The following is a 22,894-nucleotide window of genomic DNA, read 5'->3' on the forward strand; positions in this document are numbered from 1 at the left end:
TAAATGGTCGTGTTCGTTCACCAGAAGGCCTGACGCCACAGGAGGACGACTCCGCCCACATGGAGTGTAACGCCGACAACGTTTTCTGTCTTATCAGCATGAAAGGAATGAAATCAGAGCCAGTCGCCCTGAAGGTCGGGAAGTTAAACCCAGAGCCTGATGTCAAACCCAGAACCTGACGATAAACACAGAACCTGACGTCAAACCCAGAACCTGACGTAAAGAACAGAACCTGAAGTCAAACCCAGAACCTGACGATAAACACAGAACCTGACGTCAAACCCAGAACCTGACGTAAAGAACAGAACCTGAAGTCAAACCCAGAACCTGACGATAAACCCAGTACCTGACGTCAAACCCAGAACCTGACGATAAACCCAGAACCTGACGATAAACCCAGAACCTGACGTCAAACCCAGAACCTGACGTAAAGAACAGAACCTGACGTCAAACACAGAACCTGCCGTAAAGAACAGAACCTGAAGTCAAACCCAGAACCTGACGATAAACCCAGAACCTGACGTAAAGAACAGAACCTGACGTTAAACCCAGAACCTGACGATAAACCCAGAACCTGACGTAAAGAACAGAACCTGACGTAAAGAACAGAACCTGACGATAAACCCAGAACCTGACGTAAAGAACAGAACCTGACGTAAAGAACAGAACCTGACGATAAACCCAGAACCTGACGTAAAGAACAGAACCTGACGTAAAGAACAGAACCTGACGATAAACCCAGAACCTGACGTAAAGAACAGAACCTGACGATAAACCCAGAACCTGACGATAAACCCAGAACCTGACGATAAACCCAGAACCTGACGTCAAACCCAGAACCTGATGATAAACCCAGAACCTGACGTCAAACCCAGAACCTGACGTAAAGAACAGAACCTGACGTAAAGAACAGAAACTGACGATAAACCCAGAACCTGACGTAAAGAACAGAACCTGACGTAAAGAACAGAACCTGACAATAAACCCAGAACCTGACGATAAACCCAGAGCCTGACGTCAAACCCATAACCTGACGATGAACCCAGAACCTGACGTCAAACCCAGAACCTGACGTAAAGTACAGAACCTGACGTAAAGAACAGAACCTGACGATAAACCCAGAACCTGACGATAAACCCAGAGCCTGACGTCAAACCCAGAACCTGACGTAAAGAACAGAACCTGATGTAAAGAGCAGAACCTGACGATAAACCCAGAACCTGACGTAAAGAACAGAACCTGACGTAAAGAACAGAACCTGATGATAAACCCAGAACCTGACGATAAACCCAGAACCTGACGATAAACCCAGAACCTGACGTAAAGAACAGAACCTGACGTAAAGAACAGAACCTGATGATAAACCCAGAACCTGATGATAAACCCAGAACCTGACGATAAACCCAGAACCTGACGATAAACCCAGAACCTGATGATAGGAACTCAGCTGCTGGTGGAAAACCTGAATGTTGCTGAGCCAGATTTTTAAAGTTCGTTTCATTTTAATGCTCTCTGCTCTCTGGTTGAAAACTTTCATTTTATTTGTTAAATAACAAGGAACAATATGATGTTAATTATGATGTTTTTGGTTTTATTGCTTAAATATTGTCATTACTCCATTTGATGATCAGCAGAAAAAAATAATCTTCTCCAGGATCAAGGCTGTATGAATGATCAGGTTCTGGAAGATATTTATTTTCTATTGATCATCATTTATTATTTAATATTTTCAACCATTGTTCCTACATGTTTCTTTGCATAGTTGTGTCGGATGAACTGAGTAATTATTAAAAGTTTATAAATGTTTTGATCGTAGTTGTATTGTGACAGGTTGTGGGTGGAGCCTTGTTGCCATGGCGCCAGGCGGTGTATGAATATTGGTCTCATAAAGAAACGGTTTAGATTTGAGCTCACAGTTATTGGTTTGGATGAATTCATCTTTGGTTTAACCATGAAGCATTCGATGTAATTATGAATAAAATTACAGATATACTTGCAGGTAGATGAATAGATATTTATCCAAATTCTACATTTTTCCAGACTCCGTATTTAGAAATGAAATAAACTTTATTCCTCCCTCTGAAGTGGATTATTGTTGAATCTTCCTCACTGACAACGTTTTTCAGATTATTTTCCACCAAATAAATGTTTGTAAAGGCAAACCTGGAGAACTTCGGTTCCTCTGATTGGTCAGTCGCTGATAAACCCTCTGATTTGATTGGCTGATCGTCTTATCAATTAAAGAAAAGGCCAAAAGGAAACTTCTCTTTATTTCATCCTGAAAATAATTATTTTATTTTTCTTTGATTTTATGTGACACTGAGCTGAAAGGACACAGAGTCACAGGTTTTAACATTTCTAGGCATAATAATCTGAAAAGTGTGGTGTGCATTTGTATTCATCTCCCTTTAACCTGCTTTAAACGCCTCATCCTCGTGAAGCTGTTGATCTGTCTCGTTAAACAAACTGAGTCTCATGACTGAAAATAAAAACAGTCAGATGAGAAGTGTGTTGCAAATAAACGTACATTTTCTTGAGGTTGGGCAGCTTCCTGAACGTCCCAGCAGCTTCCAGAACGGAGATTTCATTGTCGTTTAGCCGCCTGCGGAGAACAGGGCAGAGATGGAGTTAGATTCATTTAATTTCTGTTTCACATGCAGCGAGGAAACACAGAGCTCTGAACTATGATGCAGCAGAAAACAAAGAACGATGAAGAAATAAAAGGGAGGAGGAAGAAGAGCGATGAATCTTTTCTATGTAGTCATCAATAGCCGCATCGCCCTGAGCCCAGAGAAAACAGCTGGGCAGATAGAAAGCCAGACATCTGCTTTATTGAGGTCATTTGTACTAAAAAGGTGCTAAGAGGATGCACTGTGTGTGTGTGAACTGCAGGATGAAAGTGAAAGCTCAGCTCCAGGGGATTCTTTCTAATGAGATGCGTGGCATTAAAACACGGAGCGACCTGAATGAAGTAAACCCAGAATGATTTATAAAAACCCTGAAGAGGTTTGGTGGAAATGATGCGCCGTTTCCTGCTGTGGTTCATCGAAACGCTTCACATTTTCTGATTAGTTCACAGTCCGACCTGCAGCCGAAGAGGAGCGGATCATCTTCCTCCAAACAAACAAATCAGAAGCTCGAATTCTCTGATGAGGCCGGAAGGACATGCCTCTTCCTGTTTAGAGGACACTCCTCTTCCTGTTTAGAGGACACGCCTCTTCCTGTTTAGAGGACACTCCTCTTCCTGTTTGGAGGACACGCCTCTTCCTGTTTAGAGGACACTCCTCTTCCTGTTTGGAGGACACGCCTCTTCCTGTTTAGAGGACACTCCTCTTCCTGTTTGGAGGACACGCCTCTTCCTGTTTAGAGGACACGCCTCTTCCTGTTTGGAGGACACGCCTCTTCCTGTTTGGAGGACACGCCTCTTCCTGTTTGGAGGACACGCCTCTTCCTGTTTAGAGGACACGCCTCTTCCTGTTTAGAGGACACGCCTCTTCCTGTTTAGAGGGCACTCCTCTTCCTGTTTGGAGGGCACTCCTCTTCCTGTTTGGAGGACACGCCTCTTCCTGTTTAGAGGACACGCCTTTTCCAGTCCGTTATTCTATAAAGTCCAGTTCAGTTGTGAGGTGTGAATGCTAACTGACCTCTGACCTCTGGTCCTCCAAACCTCGGTCTGGGTTCGGTTGAAGTGAACTCTGGTTCACTTTGAATGTGAACGCAAAGCGGACCGGAGACTGCTCCAAAAGCAGGAAGTAGATTACAGCGCAGGGCATTCTGGGTAAAAACAACCAAAACTAACGTGCTAGCCTAGCGCTAGCAGCAGAAATGGCTCCTGGTCTTTAGCCAAAGACTAAAGAGAAATCCTCCAACACTAAAATCTGACGCCTCCATCTTGTTTCCATCTGGTGAAGAAGGAAGTTGCTCTCAGTGTCTTCAGAGGTTTTCATGTTTCTTTCAGTGGTTCTTGGTGCAGCGCCCCCACAGGCCAGGAGGGGAACAGGTTGGTTTGACTCAGAGAACCACAGCAGCTGGAGGTGGACCAGATGATGGAGTTCTGGTTCCAGTAGAACCGGGTCGACCGGACCGTCAGGTGGTAAGCAGCATAAAATGTCACAAGAAAGAAAACAAAAAAAAGAAAATCCAAGTTAGGCAGCATGGTGCCATACTTCACAGTTGTGATGTCTCCTCTGGCTTGTGGGTGTAGCGACGGTCATTTTGTCCATCAGACCTCAGGAAGCGTCTCCAGAAATGTCTACAAACTGTTTATGTTCTTTTAGGGGAGATCTATTCCTCCAGATGTAGCGGCATTATTAACGTGAATTATCAGTTTCTGTCAGTAGAAGAATATTCTACAGATCTGACAATACTCAGACATCATGATGCAAAGCGATGCTAACATGCATGTGCGTCAGCCTGATTGCAGACGTTTTTGGTTTCTTACAGGTCGGTGGTGTGTTCAGGGATGTGTGGAGGAATCCGGGTCAGTTTGAGGTTGGAGCAGTCCACCACGGTGCCTTCACAGCGACATCTCTCCGGACACACCAGATCCTGGAAACACTCCCCACTCAGCCGGTTGCGGTAGTCCTCCTGACCTGCAGGGGGCGAGCCACAGTGGAGGACACAGAAACAGAGAGAAGGAAGAGGGGAAGGAGATTAAAACCAGTAAGGAGACGGAGAAAAATAAAAACACCAAACGGAGGAGAGAGCTGTGGATGCAAAATGTTGATACAAAACATTCAGAAACTTTAAAAAATAATTCATCTTTTAGGGAGAAACATGAACATCTAGCAGACACTCGACCTTTAACCCCGGAGGAGTTCACCTCTGTTATTAAACAAGTCTGATACAGAACATGTATGAAAACAACAGGACCAGCGCTAACAGGAAGTGGTGCTGTGCTAACAGGAAGTGAAGGAGCAGAAAACAGAAAGCAGGAGTCAAACTGAAAGCTGGTAGGAAAATGCAAAAAAATATATTTAAAAATTTTTAAGGGGAAAAAAACACATTAAATGAAAATCTCCACCTGCAACCAGCTCTGTGAAGTTTTACCGGCAGTTAGCGCTGAAATTTGGAATATCTGACGTCAGATTATGATTGTGCAACAAAGATAAAGCAGAACGTTCTCACGGCGTCAGAGGAGTCAGAGCCGAACCCCTACAGGCTCCAAGGCGTGTGATTGGCCGGGAGAGGCATGTGGGCGTGTGCCGCGCGGTCCCTGGCGCTTGACGGAACCATGTGATGTCACAGTAGGCGGGGCCACATGGTTAGATCAAGCACAAGAGACAGCTGCAGAACCAATCAGAATGAAGGTCCACACAGGAGGAAGGCGGGGCGACAGAGAGCTGCACCAGTCAGTCAGGGGGAGAGGGGCCAGAGAGAGGTCAGGGGTCAAGAGGAGGAGGAGGCAGCGGGGGGAGGGGAGCACAGGAAGGAGAAGCGACAGACAGGAAGAGCTGAAGCAGAGGCCGCCGCCTCCAACGGGGCGTGGCAGGGGGCGGAGCTACAGACGGCGCTCAAGATGGCAGTCGAGAATTTAAAACCTGGGAACAACAACGGGAACGTGACGGGGAACAACCCTCTGACAAGGCATGAGTCAGAAACAGATCTGAAACAGCGCCGCCCTGCTGGCAGGAGAACATGCAGCAGCTCTGGAAGAGGCTGGAGGCAGAGGAAACGACAGAAATGATTTCATGTCAGAAAGTCTTCACGCCCCCAGACTTCCTGTCAGACTTCCTGTCAGACTTCCTGTCAATGCAACACATGGATCTCACAGTGTAATAAATGAAAAACAATAAAGAAGCAAAGCAGATTATTTAGTGATAAAATAGATTTTTTCCCATCTGTCATCTCCAGCTCAAGCAGACTGGATGGAGAACATCAGCTTTTCATAGATTCTCATTTAGATTCAGGTCTGGACTTTGACTAGGCCGTTCTAACACCTGAATCTGCTTTGATCTAATCCAGACGTCTGTAGCCTTTATCCAGCTAAGTAAACACAACCTTTAGCTCAGTGTTTCTCAACCTTTTTTGGGACAGCGCCCTCTATCCATCATCCAGGTCCTCACCGCCCCCCATCAAAAAATTTGTAGGCTTCTTTGCACTGAATATTATTTTATTATTAATATTACTATCACTATTGTTGATGTTTTGATTTTATGGTTCATGTATTTATCATGAAAAATAATTTCCCAGAGAACAAAAAAGCAACGTGAATAGAAATTATTTTTACAGGCGTCTAAGAAAAATGCAATGAATGAGCATTCAAGTTCAAGTCAGCAGCCAATCAGAGAGGAAAAATATTCTTGTTCTGACCCATTTTAGTTGTTAAATGTTGAACAAAATGACCAGATAAAAGATGTTCAACAATACAAGTTTAAACTTTGAACTATTTGCAAAAAGACTCTGCAACATTAAAACATATCAATCATAACTCTTCTTCTCTTCAGTGTCTCTGTGAGTTTCTGGTGCTGCAGCTCCGTGCTGCCTTCAGGAGAATGGGACATCAGAGATTCATCCATAAAAATTCACCCACAAGGTATTAATGTGTAAACCAGAGATTTCAGTGGAAAAACAAAAGTTCCAGATCATTTTAATGCCACACAAATATGGGACAGAAACATGGATGATATCTTTATATAGACTGTCTATTGATTTATAGATTAATAATCTATTAATTTATAGATTAATATTCTATAAATCAATGTCTATTGATTTATAGATTAATAGTTTTACTGGACAGAAATTAAACAAAACAAAGCTGGTTCTTAGTCAAATCCTAATGAGTCAGACTGAAAGAGTCATGGAGTCACTGAACAGCATCATGATATCAACACTGACATGAAAAATAATATGAAATAAATATATAAAATAAAATCTAATTAAAAACATAAATAAGTGATAAGTTCCTTATTACTGTTATCATCTGTAAAATATATTTCTTCTCATTGTTAGCTGTGCTCCCAACAAACCCACGGCATTTTAACAATATTATTTTACCTTTTATCTGAAAACAATGACTGCTTATTTTTGCCATATCTGTGTTAATTATTGTTCGAAAGGTCTTGCCATACCAGTTTATTCCTCTGTATTTAACTTAGTTTCTTAGTTTATTCTTACATTTTGTTCTTCATTCATTTCCATTTAGTTTTCTGTGATTAGTTTTATCCTCTCTTGGTTTATTGTGTCTTCTTTAGTTTCTTTTCTGTTGTTAGTTTTATTTTATCGTTTTTATTGACGCTCATCTCCAGTAATCTTCACTCATCACCTGCTGCGCCGCCTCATCCTGAGTTTCACCTGATTTGCCTCATATTGATTTTTCACTGTTCAGGATTCTCTGATCCTGATTCACATCCAGTTCGTTGCTCCGTTCTACATCCTGGTTCTCCTGTTTCAGAGTTTTGCTCTACGTGAGCGTCGTCTTTTTCTTCTTTACCCCCTGCGGTGCGGAGCGGTCGGGAAGAGTATCGATGGAGAAAAGCATCGATACCTAAACCTTTTAGCTCAGGTATTCTGATGATTAAAATTCAAAGGTTCTGTGGTGCTGTTTCATACCGGATCACTTTCAGCACCGATGTTAACTCTATAAAATAACCAGACAAGTGAATCACAGCATCATCAGCCAGTATGACGCTGAACTGATGGTGAAGCTACCATTAGCAGGAGAAGCTAACAGACACTGAAGAGAAGAAGAGCTGCCATTAATGCGCTGCATGTTTTCATGTTACACAATACAGTTTCAGCAAGTTGCTCAAAGTCTGAACTGGTATTGTTGTGCATTTAAAGTGTAAAGTTTACCTTGGAGCAAACGGCCCCCAAAGGAATCCCAGGACCCCCAAAGGAATCCCAGGACCCCCAAAGGAATCCCAGAACCCCCAAAGGAATCCCAGGACCCCCAAAGGAATCCCAGCGCCCCCAAAGGAATCCCAGCGCCCCCAAAGGAATCCCAGCGCCCCCTGCTGTCCTCTGAAAGCCCCCCAGGGGGCAGTACCGCCCCCGTTGAGAAACGCTACTTTAGAATATATTTTTTAAAAATAATATATTTTTCTAAAATCCTAATTTCTTTTCTGTTTTTTAGTTTTTTAAATAAAGAAAAACATACAACTTTCACAAAAGAGACAGAGGTGGATAAATTTCTTTCCATCAGATGTTGATATTGATGAAAAGATTATGTAATAATGTCAATGTTAATGTCAAAATAGATGTTAAAAAGTATTACTAGTACTTTTACTCCTTCATTGGTGAAAATTTAATACAATTTTTTCTCGAAATACATAAAAGTCTAATTATTAAAAAAATGTTTGTTTCTTCATAATTTTGAGTCTCAGGTTTGCTGCAGCCTTTCTGTATTCCTGACCAAAGTCTGATAAACATTCCCATTTGATCATATGACTCTGTTTAACCACATTTTCAAATGTATCGATATTTATAGATGCTTTCTTTGAATAAACAGAAGAGAAAATAGTCAAACTAAAAATCAGATAATAAGAATAATTTTCTAATTCTTTTTAAACATCATTATCATAACAACGATGAGTTAAGCTTCTTATCATGATAAAAAGTGCTAAACGATAAAAGATAAACAATAAATGTCTGGTCCTAGACGAAACCCAAATGAAACATGTCTGTGTCTGGAAGGATCCAGAGGGAGGATGACTCCTGACCCCTGAAGAGCAGAGCGCGGCGCTCACCTGTGCACCTGAACTTCTTGCCTTTGACCTGGCTGATGCGTTTGTTGGCCAGCCGGCGCGGGTGGCTGCAGCGCGCGCCACTGGTCTCGATGGGATTATCGAACAGGAAGTCAGCCAACCACTTCAGGTGACAGTCGCACATGAAGGGATTCTGGGCCAGGTGGCTGGAGACACACAGGATGATAACAATAATAACAACAAAAACAACAACAATAATAATAATAATAATAATAATACTGCTGATTGTGTGAACAACATTACTGTAAATATATTCCAAATATGGATTCAAAAATAAACCTTGAGCCCTCTTGCGGGATGTTTTTCACATTTCCCATCGTTTACTTTAATTTCAGAATGACACCATTGTTCAAGATGGCTGCCGTTTTGGAGCCCTTTTAGCCAATTATCGCCATTAAAATGTTCCCCATTTTCATGACCTGAATAAACTTTATGTCACATCATATATTTTCCAGTTTGGTCGTAATGTTCATAAAACGTTAAAGTGATCAAATGAAGCAGAATCAGAAATTGAGGACTTTACTGCGAATCTCAGATCAGTTGTCAACTAGAAGAAGATGAGACACAATCGTCTTAATGGTTAGCATTAGCTTCTGCTAATGTTTTTATATGTTTAACGTTAACTTCCACTAATGTTTTTGTGTTTAGTGGTAGCTTTAGCATAGCTAAGATTCTTGTCTGGCAAATTGACTCTTAGTGAAGCTAATGTTGTGGTTAGCTGTGGCCACCACTGGTAAAAACTACTGCCAGTTTTAGTGCAAACATCTATTCTCCATTACAACCAAGGCGGCACTTTGTAAAATGTCCACCAACAAAATATGATCAACAAAATATGTATAATTTCTATGGTTCAAAATATCTAGGCTATGATTTGACACCAAACACATTCAACTAATTGATCGTTTCAGTGCAAAAATTACCTTTCCATGACAACAAGGTGGCCATCTTGAAAAATCTAAATATCAGTAAGTACGATTTCTAAAGGTCCAATAAAGTACGATTCAACACCAAAAGTATTTATCTGTGATAAGTATTGGGACCTTTTGTTCAAAAATATATTATTTTGACGACCATGGCAGCCATCTTGAACTTACAGAGTCTTGATGGAGCGCAGCGGGGCGAAGAGGCCTTTACTGATGCTCTGCAGCTTGTTGTCATACAGAGACAGGAGGTTCAGGTTCTGCAGGTCCTGGAAGGTATTCACTCTCAGACAGTTGATCTTGTTGGCATTCAGTAATCTGAAACACAAACAATCAAGAAAAGAAGCAGAACATTATGACCACTGAAGGTCTGCTGTGGAGTCCAATATGGTGACAGCAGGTCCAGGAAGCTGTGAGGAGCGTGTCAGTTTGTTTTAAAAAAGTTGAATGTACTAAATGATGCAGCGTAGAAACATGAGCCTTGCATTGTTTTCTTTTTTTTTTTTTTTTTTGGCGCCAGCACAGCTGGCTGCCTGCAGACGCAGCTCCGTGTGTGTTAATCTGTGTATATTTGCTGTAACCGATTAAGGATCCGTGCTTAAAGAACCCATAGATCATCAGTTAAGCTTTCCACAATGGCTGGATGTGGTTCTGTCGCTGTTCTCCGCGTTCTTCTGCTACTTTTTCTACTCTTTGTTACGGAGAACCTCGCCGAACGGAGTAGCGGCATTGTTTACTCGCGTGAACAGCTGATTGCGCTGTGTAAGCCTCCGCTGCTGCCCGGAGACAGGCCTGTGGTCCCAGAGGAGCTACGGAGGAGACGCCGGGGCTGCAGGTCTGGAGTTAAACGGAGGTAGAAGAGGAGACGGCACAAACCAGCGGTACCGGCGATTATTGTGGGGAACGTGAGGTCTTAGGGGAATAAGACGGACGAACTCACGGCACTGGTGAGGACCCAGAAGGAGTACAGGGAGTGCAGTATCTTCTGCTTCACGGAAACCTGGATACACTCGCTTATTCCGGACTACAGCATGGAGGTCCCTGGATTTTCCTTGGTGCGGGGGGACAGGGACTTTTCCAAGAAGAAGGGCGGCGGGATTGCACTTTATGTGAGTGAGAGGTGGTGTAATCCCGGTCATGTTAACGTGAGGGAACAGATTTGTAGCCCGGACATTGAACTTCTGGCTGTGGGAATGCGGCCGTATTATTTACCGAGGGAGTTTACGTCCGCCATTTTGATCGCTGTTTACATTCCCCCATCAGCTGATGCAGCGGTGGCCTGTGACATCATCAGCTCTACTGCAGCCAAACTCCAGACTCAACACCCGGATGCCTTCATGGTCATCACAGGTGACTTTAACCATGCCTCATTGGACAAAACTCTACACAACTTCCAGCAGTATGTTGACTGCCCCACCAGGGAAAACAAAATGCTGGATCTCCTGTATGCTAATGCCAAAGATGCATACAGCGCCACAGCCCTGCCCCCCCTTGGCAGGTCGGACCACATCTTGGTAAGGATGACTCCCAAGTATGTCCCTCTAGTGAGTAGGCAGCCTGTGCGCATCAGGACGGTGAGGAGGTGGACACAGGAGGCAGCTGAGGCACTGCAGGACTGCTTTGGGTCGACAGACTGGGATGTGCTCTGTGGGCCTCATGGGGAGGACATCGACAACATGTCTGACTGCATCACGGAATACATCAGATTCTGTGAGGACACTGTCATGCCAGCCCGGACCGTGCGCTGCTTCTCCAACAACAAACCCTGGATTACCAGCGACCTGAAGGCACTTCTAAACAAAAAGAAGATGGCTTTCAGGTCTGGAGATAAGGAGGAGCAGAGGAGAGTCCAGCGTGAACTCAGAGAGACACTGAGGACATGCAAGGACAACTACAGGAGGAAGCTTGAGTCCAAACTCGAGCAGAACAGTGTGAGAGATGTGTGGAAAGGAATGAAGCAAATCGCTGGGATGAAGGGGAAAGACACACAGACATCTGGGAGCCTGGATAGAGCAAACCAGTTTAACCAGTTTTTCAACAGGTTTAGCTCACCTCCTGCTACTCCCCTACCACCACCATCCCCCCACACATCCACACTGCCCCAAGTTGTTCAACCCACCTACCGGCATTCTCCTGCACACCACCTCTCCTTCAGCCCCCCCCCCTTTCCTCCCCCATCTCCACTGCAGACAACAACACCTACCCCCAGCTAACGGTGACTACAGGCCAGGTTGAGAGACAGTTGGAGAGATTACACCAGGGGAAGGCTGCAGGACCTGATGGCATTACACCACGGATCCTGAAGACCTGCTCCGGCCAGCTGGCCCCGGTACTGGCGCACATGTACAACCTGAGCTTGAGGCTGGAGAGAGTCCCGCTGCGGTGGAAGACATCACATGTGGTTCCTGTTCCCAAGAAGCCAAGGCCATCCGACCCAGAGGACTACAGACCAGTCGCTCTCACATCTCATGTGATGAAGGTCATGGAGAGACTGGTCCTGGCCCAGCTGAGGCCTCGGGTGAGGACGTTTCTAGACCCCCTGCAATTTGCCTACCAGCCCCACTTAGGAGTTGACGATGCCGTCATCTTCCTGCTGCAACGAGCACTTTCGCACCTGGATGGTGGAGGAGACACTGTGAGAATCACATTCTTTGATTTCTCCAGTGCCTTCAACACCATCCAGCCTCTGCTACTGGGTGAGAAGCTGCGGAGGATGGGTGTCAACGACTCAGTGATCTCCTGGGTGACTGACTACTTGACAGGCAGGCCACAGTTTGTCTGTCTGGGCAGTGTCCGTCTGATGTGGTGGTCAGTGACGTAGGAGCTCCACAGGGAACTGTGCTTGGACACTGGTGGACAGCTTTATGGAGTGGTCTCAGCAGAATCACCTGAGGCTCAACATTAGTAAGACCAGAGAGATGGTGATTGACTTCAGAAGGAAGAAGATACCTTCACGGCCACTAAAGGTCAAAGTGGAAGTGGTGGAGGAGGTGGAGGATTACAAATACCTGGGAGTTGTAATCGGCAACAGACTGGACTGGGCATCTAACACTGACGCTGTGTGCAGGAAGGGGATGAGCAGACTCTATTTTTTAAGGAAGCTGAGATCCTTCAATGTGTGCAGCAAGATGTTGGAGACCTTTTATCACAGTGTTGTTGCCGGCGCCATCTTCTTTGCTGCTGTGTGTTGGGGAAGCAGCATCAGAGCCAGCGACTCTAATAGACTGGACAAAATCATCAGGAAAGCTGGCTCTGTACTGGGACTAAGGCTGGAGTCCCTGGAAACTGTGGTGGAGAGGAGGACACTGAAGAAGGTTCTGTCTATTATGGACAATAAACAGCACCCTCTCCACCACATAGTGGACAGACAGCGGAGCACCTTCTCACATAGGCTGCTCCATCTCCGCTGTCGTAGGGACAGATACAGGAAATCCTTCCTGCCACAGGCCATCTCACTGTACAATAAAAGCTAAATCATTGTTTTGCACTAATCAGTCCGATTTTGCACAACTGCACTGTGGCACACTGCTGTACATATATTTACATATACATTCTGTTCTGCACTTTTTAAATCTTTGCAAGGACTGCTCTAAGCTGCTTTTATATTAACAGCATTTTATATTTTTACAATTCATAGCATTTTATACTTTATTTTTTATTTTTATTTTATCTACAACTACTACTCAGTGGTTGTTGTTATGTCTTGTCTCTATGCTGTAACTGCGAAGTAATTTCCCTGCTGGGATGAATAAAGTACTTCTATTCTATTCTATTCTATTCTATTCTATTCTATTCTATTCTATTCTATTCTATTCTATTCTATTCTATTCTATTCTATTCTATTCTATTCTTCCCTTTATGTAGCTTTATTTAGCATCATATTCTCTAGTATTTATTTAGCTAGATAACTAAGTATTTAGTTTAACATGCTAAATATGCTTGAAACTATGACATTTAAGAATGAATGATTAACATGGTGAAAACATGACTGTTGAAAATAAATCATCTTTTTCTACTCATGTCAGGTTAAATGACCCAAATTACTGCTGTTCATTTTTAACTGTGTAATATAAAATCAAAACAAGCCGAGTATTTCATTGTTTGACTCGATCTCTGTTTTCTTACATCCTGACTTTTCATTTGCATTTCCACCTTGCATCTCCTTCTCTGTTCTGGTGTTGTGAAGCTAAAATGATGAAAATATTTCAGTTTCCTGAAGACTCACAGTAGTTGCAGGGAAGAAAGTCCATCAAATATTCCTTTTGGTAACTCAGCGATCTTGTTGCCATACAGAACCCTGTGAGGGACAAACAAAGACACAAACTCAGCACCATGTGAAACTCCTTTATTCAGTGACTTCCTTTTTCTCTTGTCCTGCGCGTTAGAGTGCTTGACGAACGTACAGTGAAGTGAGCGACCGCAGTCCGCTGAAGGCGTCCGCTGCCACATCGGAGATCTGGTTCTTGCTCAGGTCTCTGTGGACAGAATGAGAGTATGGAAAAAATCGCTGACGGGATTCAACTTGCCAGACAAACGATCAGAAACATGAAAAAAGACGAATCAGGAGGAAAAACAGAGCGACGAAAGGAGGAAGAGAGTCTTGAAATCTGAAGAGACAGAGCTGAGAAAACAGGTAGGAAGAGCAAAATTAACTGATCCATACAGATCATTATTGTGTGTGTGTGTGTGTCTGTCTATGTGGTTTAACATGCCTTTTGATTTGAATACATACTTACATTACAGAAACCTAGGTGTTATACAAGGACAATGCCAATGTTCGTATAATTCATGGAGTGTATTTGAAGTTTTCGGTATCTAAACAAAACTTTGTCTTGTGTGTGTGTGTGTGTGTGTGGGGGTGTGTATGTGTGTGTTTACTCACATTCTCTTCAGCTTCTTGTAGGCTGTAAACGCTCCTGGCGGGACGCTTTTGATCAGGTTCTGCTCCAAACGGCTTCAGGAAGAAAAACATCAGTTAGAGAATCCCTGGTCAACTTTAAAGGCTGAACTTTCATCACATAAAAATAGTAAAACAAAAACAGAAATTTGTTTCAGTATTATTGCAAGCAAGGAATATGTTTCAAAAATTGACATTTGGGGAAAAAAAGCATTTTGAAAATGAAAATTTTCTCAATAAAAACATTTTAAAGTTGAACAAACACTAATGCAGTTGTCTATTCCTTCCAATTTTATTTTTCAATCAGAACTTTTTTAAGTATTTCAATTTTTTATATGTTTTTTCTTATTTTATTTTGTTAAACAAAGTTTTGCATTTGCAATATTTTCAAGCTGCACTTAACAGATTGTGTTCCACACAATAGAAATGGTCGCTCCTGCTCCACACTGACCAATAAAAATGCATCTTCGACTCGTTTTTCAGAGGAAGGATGAGGCCTCCGAAAAGAGAGGAACATAAACTGTGAAATGAGATTTGAAAAACTAAATCTGAAAAGCAAAAATAAAAAAAATAAAAAAATCTGAAAAATAAAAATTTGGAAAAATAAAATCTGAAAAACAAAATTTTTAGAAAACTAAATCCATAAAGCAAATTTTTGAAAAGATAAAATCTGAAAAATAACAAACTCCATAAATGTAGGTTTAACTCTTGCAAATACATGGTAAGTTAATATCAAAATGTTTATTTTTGTTTTATTTATTGAGAAATAAGTTTTGTTTGTGAAATGAATCTTTTTCAAGCTTTTTTTATTCTTTGCTTGCAAAAATATTGAATCAAATCTTCATTTTAGCACAACTTGAACATAGCAACAGTCTTTTACAGCGTCCGAGCAGATTGGTTTGAAGCACAAATCAACCGAGAGAAGCAGCTTCCATTGCTGCTGTTAGCGCATATAGCTGTGTGGCAGATTTACAGGCGTACCAGAAACACATCAATACAAAGGTTCCCAGTTGGGATTTTTGTATGAAAAATAAATTTACTTGCATTACTTTAAGTTGGTCAAACTGGGGATGACAGAACACTGAGGGTTCACCTGGTCTCATAGAAAACATTAGAATCTGTTTTTCCTACCATCACAAACATAAATTCTCCTGGGACATTAACTAGACCAGGGAGCTTAGAACAGAGCTCTGAGTTAGGAAAGCGGCACAAATAAACAACAATGGCAAACGCTGCATTGGTTCTGTCCCATAATTATTATTAGAAAGGTTTTTCTACTTTATCAGTTTTAGCTGAAGACAAACTAAAAGTTCAGCTCAGACAGGTTTTCAACATTTAGTTGAAGATTTAGCTCTAGACGTAAATTTCTACATTTTAATTTCAATAAATCTCTGAATGTCATCAGAGAGGAACCGGCTTCACTGCCATCATGAACCAAAATTTACTCCAGAACATCAAAAAATGAGGATTAAAGAATGTGAAGGTGGAGAAAGAGGAGGAGAGGAGTAGGAAGAAGAGGAGGAAAGGATGGACGGAGAAAAGGACAGCAAAGGAGAAATTAGAGGAGAGAAAGTGAAGGATGTGGTGAGGTCCCAAGGCCGGCCAGAGGGTCGGCTGTCAGGATGATGAATGGAAACTAATCCAGCCCTCCTCCTTCCCTTCTTCTTCTCTTCACATCCTCTTTTATCCCTCCCTTTTTCCCTTTATCCATCCATCCATATCTGCCTCCTTTCTATCAGTAATGAAGATAAATCTGAAACTCTGATGCGATTAGAATGAAAACCAAAACATCTTCCTGGTTCTGTTTCTGTTTCTGACCGCATTCATCTGCAGTCAGTAAACCTGATTTCCATCCAGACTCGGAGGAAACCAGAACACTTTGGTTCTAACAGAACCAATCAGAACCAAGCTGATCCGAAGAGCCGACTCCTGGCTGAAGGAGAGGCTGAAACGTCTTCAAGGTTTAAAGCAGAACGACCTCAGAACCTCAGAACAGGTGAAACAGGAAGTGGGTCACACCTTGATGAAAACAGAAGCTGATGGAAGCAAACAATGGCAGCGAATTCAGAGGATGAACACAAAGATCATTGAAGAACTGCCGATATGTCAAACTGTTAAACTCTGCTTCTGTCTGTGGCAACAACATTCATCACAACCGCTCCAAACAGAGAGCATGGCCCTGTGAAACGCCGCAAAACGCTGCAAAACGCTGCAAACAATCCAGAGGACAGAGCTCTGCGAAATCCCACAAAATGCAACAAAATGCTGCGAAACGGTAAACTGTAGCAAAACACCATGAAGTGCTGCAAAATGTCGAAAAAAGCAGCAAAATGCCACAAAGAAAAAAGTTATTATTTTAACCTAGAATACATCTAAAATTATCATAAGTCAAACGATGATACAAAATCATTTCCAGGCATTTATAATTAGTACCAATAGAAATAAGTTTGTTTTACAAAGTAAGAGCATTTTATTTAATGAAATGTCTGCTGGGTGAGAAAAAATAAATGTATGCAGTTTGTTTAATATCATTGGTCACATTAGGAGTTGTAAAAAGAACTGTGGTAGAAATGTCCAGCAGAGTTTCTCCTTCAGTCACAGAGCAATCAAGCAGCTATCCTCTGCACAAACAGACCGGGGACACCGGTCGATACGGATATCAAACATGTCCCCTGGTGGAACATGTGTGGGCGTGTGTGTGTGTGTGTGTGTGTAACATCAGAACTTCAGGCTTTTATTGATGCATTTGAGACGTTTCTCCTCCATCGTAGTACTAGCTGTGGGCAACATGGACTTAAAATTTTCATCATGATATTTTGTGTTAATATTGTGAAAACAATAAAAGTGACAATAATAACTATTTATGACTTCTTTTTTAGAAAACTGTGTTGCTGTGACAATAGCTGACAAATGTGCACAAATCTTTGTCGATTTCCACTAATATCAAACAACAAAATTTCGCACATGAAAAAGTTTGTTTACGCAATAAATCATTAAAATTTACAGTGCGCCATCACCACCAACTACTTCCTGTTGTTATCTTCTTCGTGGTTTACACCAGTAGCAACTTCTTGTTGTTGATAATGTGACTCATGATGTGAAAAAAAGTGTTTCTTTTGCAGTTTTGTAAAGTAAACCCATTTTGATATGTCCAAAATAACCACCTCATCCTAGAGCCAAAACCTTATCAAAAATATTTCAAAATCTTTCACATAACGTAACTCGGCTTGGTTTTTGGAAAAAAACACAACAAAACGAAAATGTTAGCCACTGAAAAACTCAAGATAGCTGCCACGGTCAACAAGGAAAATGTTTTTTGCACTAAATATGTCAATATTTATCACTGATAAATACTTTTGATGTCAAATCATTCATAACTGGAACCATAGAAATCATCTTTATTGACAATGTTTATGTTTTTCAAATTTGGCCACCATGGTCATTGTGGAAAACAAATTTTTACTCTCAAATTGTTGTCAAATTGTTGCTACATATTTTGAACCATAGCAATGATATATATTTTCTTAATCTTGCGTTTCTTTTTTCTGGTGGACATTTTACAAAATGGCCGGCATGGTTGTAATGGAAAATATGTCTGAACTAAAATCAGTAGTAGTTATTGCCAGTGGTGTACGGTGGCCTGAGCTGCAAACCACTTCAGCAAATTCAAAAACAACAACATTAGCGAAGCACAATTACAAATTACAAAAACAATACAACATTAACAAAACGGAAAGGGTATGTCCCTCAGAAACTGCTGATTGTACAATAGGCACGAATACGTATGCAACATAATCTTTCAATCTTTCAATTGATAAGAAGTTATCAAGCAATAACTTTCAATTCAAAAGCTCTGTCGTCCAATCAGTGATTTCTCAGGTCTCCAACTGGGACATACCCAGTTGCTGAAGTGGTTTGCACCTCAGGGCCACCGGAGTGGTGGGCACAGCTAACCAAAAAGTTACCTTCACTCATCCCTATTTCATTAAACAAAAATCTTAGCTACACTAACGCTAAACTACTAAACACGTAAATAAATTAGCAGAAGCTAACGCTAACCCAATAAACCAGAGTGAAAACCCGATTAGCTGCAGGGAAAGTGAAGTGAACCCAGGAGAGCTTACATTTCCACAATGCCCTCTGGGAGGTTGGCTGGGATCTCCGTCAGGCCTTTCCGCCGGCAGTCCACGATGTTGTTGTTGCAGCTGCAGCTGGGGGGGCAGACTGCGACCTGAGGTGCACACGCCCTCGGCTCCGTCTGCGCCGGACCTGCAAACAACAACGGATAGCCAGTTTCTGCTTCTGTTCCTCATATTTTCAGAACAGTTATTTGGTGCTCAAAGCCAGAAACAAAAAGACTCTTCTGCAGCCTGGAGTTGCGTTTCTACTTCCTCCTGCAGCTGAAGTTTTATCCATAATTCCTCATATTTTGGGATATTTCTTACTGTTGGGTTTGTCTCCTCAGAATGAACTTTAATCTCTGGTGGTGGCTGTTGTGTTGTTTTTGAGGCATAAAAAACCTATTGGGAAAACATGCAATCTCTTTGATATGAAAAAGGAAGAAACTGAATCTTAATGCTGCTTATTATTTTGCCAAAATATGCACATAAAATATGAGTAGATATGAGCAAGAAGAGAGCAGAGACACAGGAAGCAGCTGAGATGGAAACAGAATAAAAGGAAGAGGAAATAAATGCTGAGGAGCTGTGAAGAGTCCTGCATGACATGAAGAAGAAAAGACGAGGAGGAATGACGAGATTTTAAATCAATACTTCTCAACATTCATGTTTTTATTCATGTTTCAATGATAAGCAGTCCTCCAGTTACTAGGTGGCAGCAGAGCTCAAACTAATCAACAGCAACAAACTCACTCAGGCACACCGGGATTCAGCGCTGACAGAGAGGCAGAGAAGTCAGTGACGGTGAAATAAAAAATGGCGCAGGCTTCAGTGGTGCAGGCATTGGCAGCCTGTGAGACGTCAGTTAACCGTCTGTTAGGCATCAGTTAGCTGTCTGTTAGCCACGCTCGTGCATATCCATATTTTTGTAACTCGCAGCAGATCATATGCCACCGTTCACTCAAAATGGAGGATCTGGAAGGTTTATTTATGAAGATAAATACTGGTCAGTGCAGGCGCCACGTATAAAAATTACACTGCTAGCTCGGCTCGCAGGCGCTCTACACTAACTTTTAAAAACGCAATGATTACTCAGCTTTTTCATCTCTTCTGATGAACTAAAATAGAAGCATTATTGTTGCAAGTTTTGCACTACGATATTAAAAAGCTGTGTACTTATTTTCCATCATGTCTCCCATTCAATCGCCTAGTCATCAAAACTGATAACCAGAATGAAAAATAAAATGAGCTGCTGTACATTTTATTGTTTTAAGTCCAAACTCAGTTTGTAACGTTTAACATAAACTTCTCAGTCTGTGTGATTCTTAAAGTAGAAAAAGTTTTTAGACTAAAGATAGGCAAAGTTTGTTAAATGTTATTATCAAATATGCGAAATGTTTAATTCAGAAACAAAATAACTAAAATCTCTAGAAGAATCCCTCAAACTGATTAATAATAAAAGGAGGATCATGTTTCTTTCTAATTACAAAAACATTTTCCTGAAACCTCTGACTGATGATTTATTTAATCATTTATTTTACAGTTTTTCTGTCTGTTTTTCTTCTTTCTTATTCATAGACTCATTTATTTTGTATGATCATATTTCCTTTCCTTAAAATATTTATTTTGCTTCAGTGCATCCTTCCATTGTCTGGGATTTTTAGATATTAGATCTTTGCGTTGAATGATCTGTTCTTTAATTCAAACCTTTTCTACATTGTATTGGAGCAGAGCAGCAAGATGCTGTTCTTTTACACAAACATCTGTATTTTTTGTGCTGTGGCTTTAATTTCTGTAACTGTTTCTAAATATGTTTGGTTGGTTTACCCTCCATGCCTCCATAATTCCTCTTTAACTGAGGAGAATCTCATCTGGAAGCTTCATAACAAACAAACGGTTCGTTTAAATGAAAACTAAAGAATGAAACGTTTCTGCCAACTCACCGTTGCAGATGAAGTCCTTCTTCTGGACGTCGGGGACGTTGAGGCCCCTCATGTGAGCCGGGGACATGCACTGTGTGAAGGGGGCCAAGCCCCGCCGGGCCCTCAGCCAATCAGAGAGCCAGGCCAGGTGGCAGTCGCAGTGGAGGCTGTTGGAGTGCAGACGGCTGCGAAGAAGAAGAGGAGAGAGACCGTTAATCTGGACTGGACTAGTAATCTCAATCTGGAGAAATGGAAAAACTGGGAATGAAAACAGGAAATAATGTGGAAGAATATCAGTTTTCTCTGGTTTTTAACCAAATTTTACTTTGATTTGCGCACAAAAATGACTTAAAATTCAGAACAATATGAAGAATTTCTCTATTTTATCTGAACCAAGAAAGCAGCTGAGATTTTAAAAAGATTTATTTTACTCCAAAAACTCACACTGAGAATTCATAAACTCTAATCATGATGATGATAAATATTGCTCCAGACGTAGTGAGAAAACAAGTTACAGAAATGTTCCAAACTGTAAGTAATGTAAATACACAAGGCTACAGGCATTCATATAATTAACGCGTTGCTGCAGAAAGCATCAGGTGCAACACAGAGACGAAGAGCAGCAGCAGGAGGAAGAGGAGGAGGAGGAAGGGCAGAATGTGTTGTCAGCGTTTTGTGAGCCAGCCACTCTCGGCCTGCCTTTGTAATAAAGCTGAGGACAAATCCTGTTAAGGAGCAAGACGTTCACATTGAAGCTAGCAGCGGGCGGCAGATTTAATACCGAGCCCCATTATAAATCCAGGTTATAGTCACGGCCCCGCCTGGAGATAGCCACGTCCCAGCCCGCCCCCTACCGAGCCCTAATTACTGACAAGGAGGATTAAAACGACGAAGAACGGATCTGCTTCTGACTGCAGGATGCTTTAATGAGTCAGGATGCGGGCTGTCGCAGGTCACACACACACACACAGTTACAGTCACACACACACACACAGTTACAGTCACACACACACACACAGTTACAGTCACACACACACACACACGCACGCACACACACACTGCTGTTTGTTCCTCAAAGAGAAATCCAGACAAAACTGATAATCAAAACGTGGTTTACAAAAAAATAATTCTGAAATAAAAATCTGAAAAGTGTGGTGTGGACATGTATTCAGTGTGATCTGAACAGTTATTCAGCAGTCAGGACAGTCGAATAAAACTCATTTAGAAAAAAAAACTCTGTGTGTGTGTGTGTGTGTGTGTGTGGGTGTGTGTGTGTGTGTGTGTGTGTGTGTGTGGGTGTGTGTGTGTGTGTGGGGGTGTGCGTGTCGTACTCACAGCGTCCGGAGCTTGGGCATGTGGTTGAAGCTGGACAGCGGGATGAGGGTGATGTTGTTGTTGTTGAGGGTGCTGCAGGACAGAAAAGACAGGACGGTGAATAATCACTTTATTTTTATTTTTCAGATGTTTAAAACTGTTCAGTTTATTTAATTTAAATAAACAGAACAGATTTTATTTTATTCAAACTCTTCAGTTTGTTTAACTCCATCAGGTTCAGATTCTGATCCACCAATCAGTTCAGTGCAACTTCATTCAACTTTATAATTCAATTTATAAATAAAAATAAATACAAGGAGTTGACCAACTATTATAGAATAAACCGCTAAAAATAGGCAAAAACATTAGAGAGACATAAAATCAGTAAAGATGTTGCATGCAATAAACAAGAATTATTTTCATTTTGAGAGCTGCCATGTTAGATTAAACCAGCATGAACAATGGAGGACAGACTGGAAACTGAAACCGCTGCTGTATGAAGCAAAATACTGCAATAATATTTAGATTTAGATGTTTGGAGGTATGAACATGTTTATCTCAGAAAGATTTCAGCCACAACTTCACCTCTTCAATGCAGCTTGAAGTATTTTTACCAGAACTCATAGAAATCTGCATGTCATCTGCAAAATATTGTACTGAGGCGAGATTCAACCCAAAGGAAGCAAGAAAAATGTTTTGAAAAACCCAATGCAGCATCCCTTAGGGACACCAAGGCTTGGTGTTAGATTTCCCAGCTTTCCAGGGTTTTCAGATGGTGGGATGAAACTGGAGTAACTGGGAGCCAGAGCTGGTGAGGAGTTGAACCCACAACCTTCTGGCTGTCAGACAAAAACATCTGAAAATCTGAAATACATTTTCCTATTTCTCCAAAGTTAGCAGGACGTAGAGAACTGAAGGATCCAGTTTCACAGTTCTGCTGCAGCATCTCTGTTTAAAAAGTTCCTGACTTTCCGTCACGTTTTGGTGTTTGAGTCCAAAAACATGAACATGAATCCAT

At 41.7% G+C, this 22,894-nt stretch overlaps 1 protein-coding gene across 3 annotated transcripts in view; it reads right to left on the reverse strand.

Annotated features, from left to right (window-relative positions):
* Nucleotides 1-22,894, reverse strand: part of slit3 (slit homolog 3 (Drosophila)) — a 189,716-nt gene that overhangs the window by 27,997 nt on the left and 138,825 nt on the right. For all 3 annotated transcript variants that reach the window (XR_004337985.1, XM_032554360.1, XM_032554361.1), the window contains 10 exons: nt 21,898-21,969; nt 20,584-20,747; nt 18,647-18,791; nt 14,508-14,579; nt 14,029-14,100; nt 13,851-13,922; nt 9,800-9,943; nt 8,688-8,851; nt 4,442-4,592; nt 2,528-2,602 (listed from right to left, as the gene is read on the reverse strand). Coding sequence is in view for 2 of the 3 variants with exons in the window: in XM_032554360.1 (XP_032410251.1) it covers nt 2,528-2,602; nt 4,442-4,592; nt 8,688-8,851; nt 9,800-9,943; nt 13,851-13,922; nt 14,029-14,100; nt 14,508-14,579; nt 18,647-18,791; nt 20,584-20,747; nt 21,898-21,969 (1,131 nt within the window). In the remaining variant the exon portion in view is untranslated. The remainder of the gene's footprint in view (nt 1-2,527; nt 2,603-4,441; nt 4,593-8,687; nt 8,852-9,799; nt 9,944-13,850; nt 13,923-14,028; nt 14,101-14,507; nt 14,580-18,646; nt 18,792-20,583; nt 20,748-21,897; nt 21,970-22,894) is intronic.

This window comes from Xiphophorus hellerii, chromosome 23 (genome assembly GCF_003331165.1).
Source record: "Xiphophorus hellerii strain 12219 chromosome 23, Xiphophorus_hellerii-4.1, whole genome shotgun sequence".
NCBI lineage: Eukaryota > Metazoa > Chordata > Actinopteri > Cyprinodontiformes > Poeciliidae > Xiphophorus > Xiphophorus hellerii.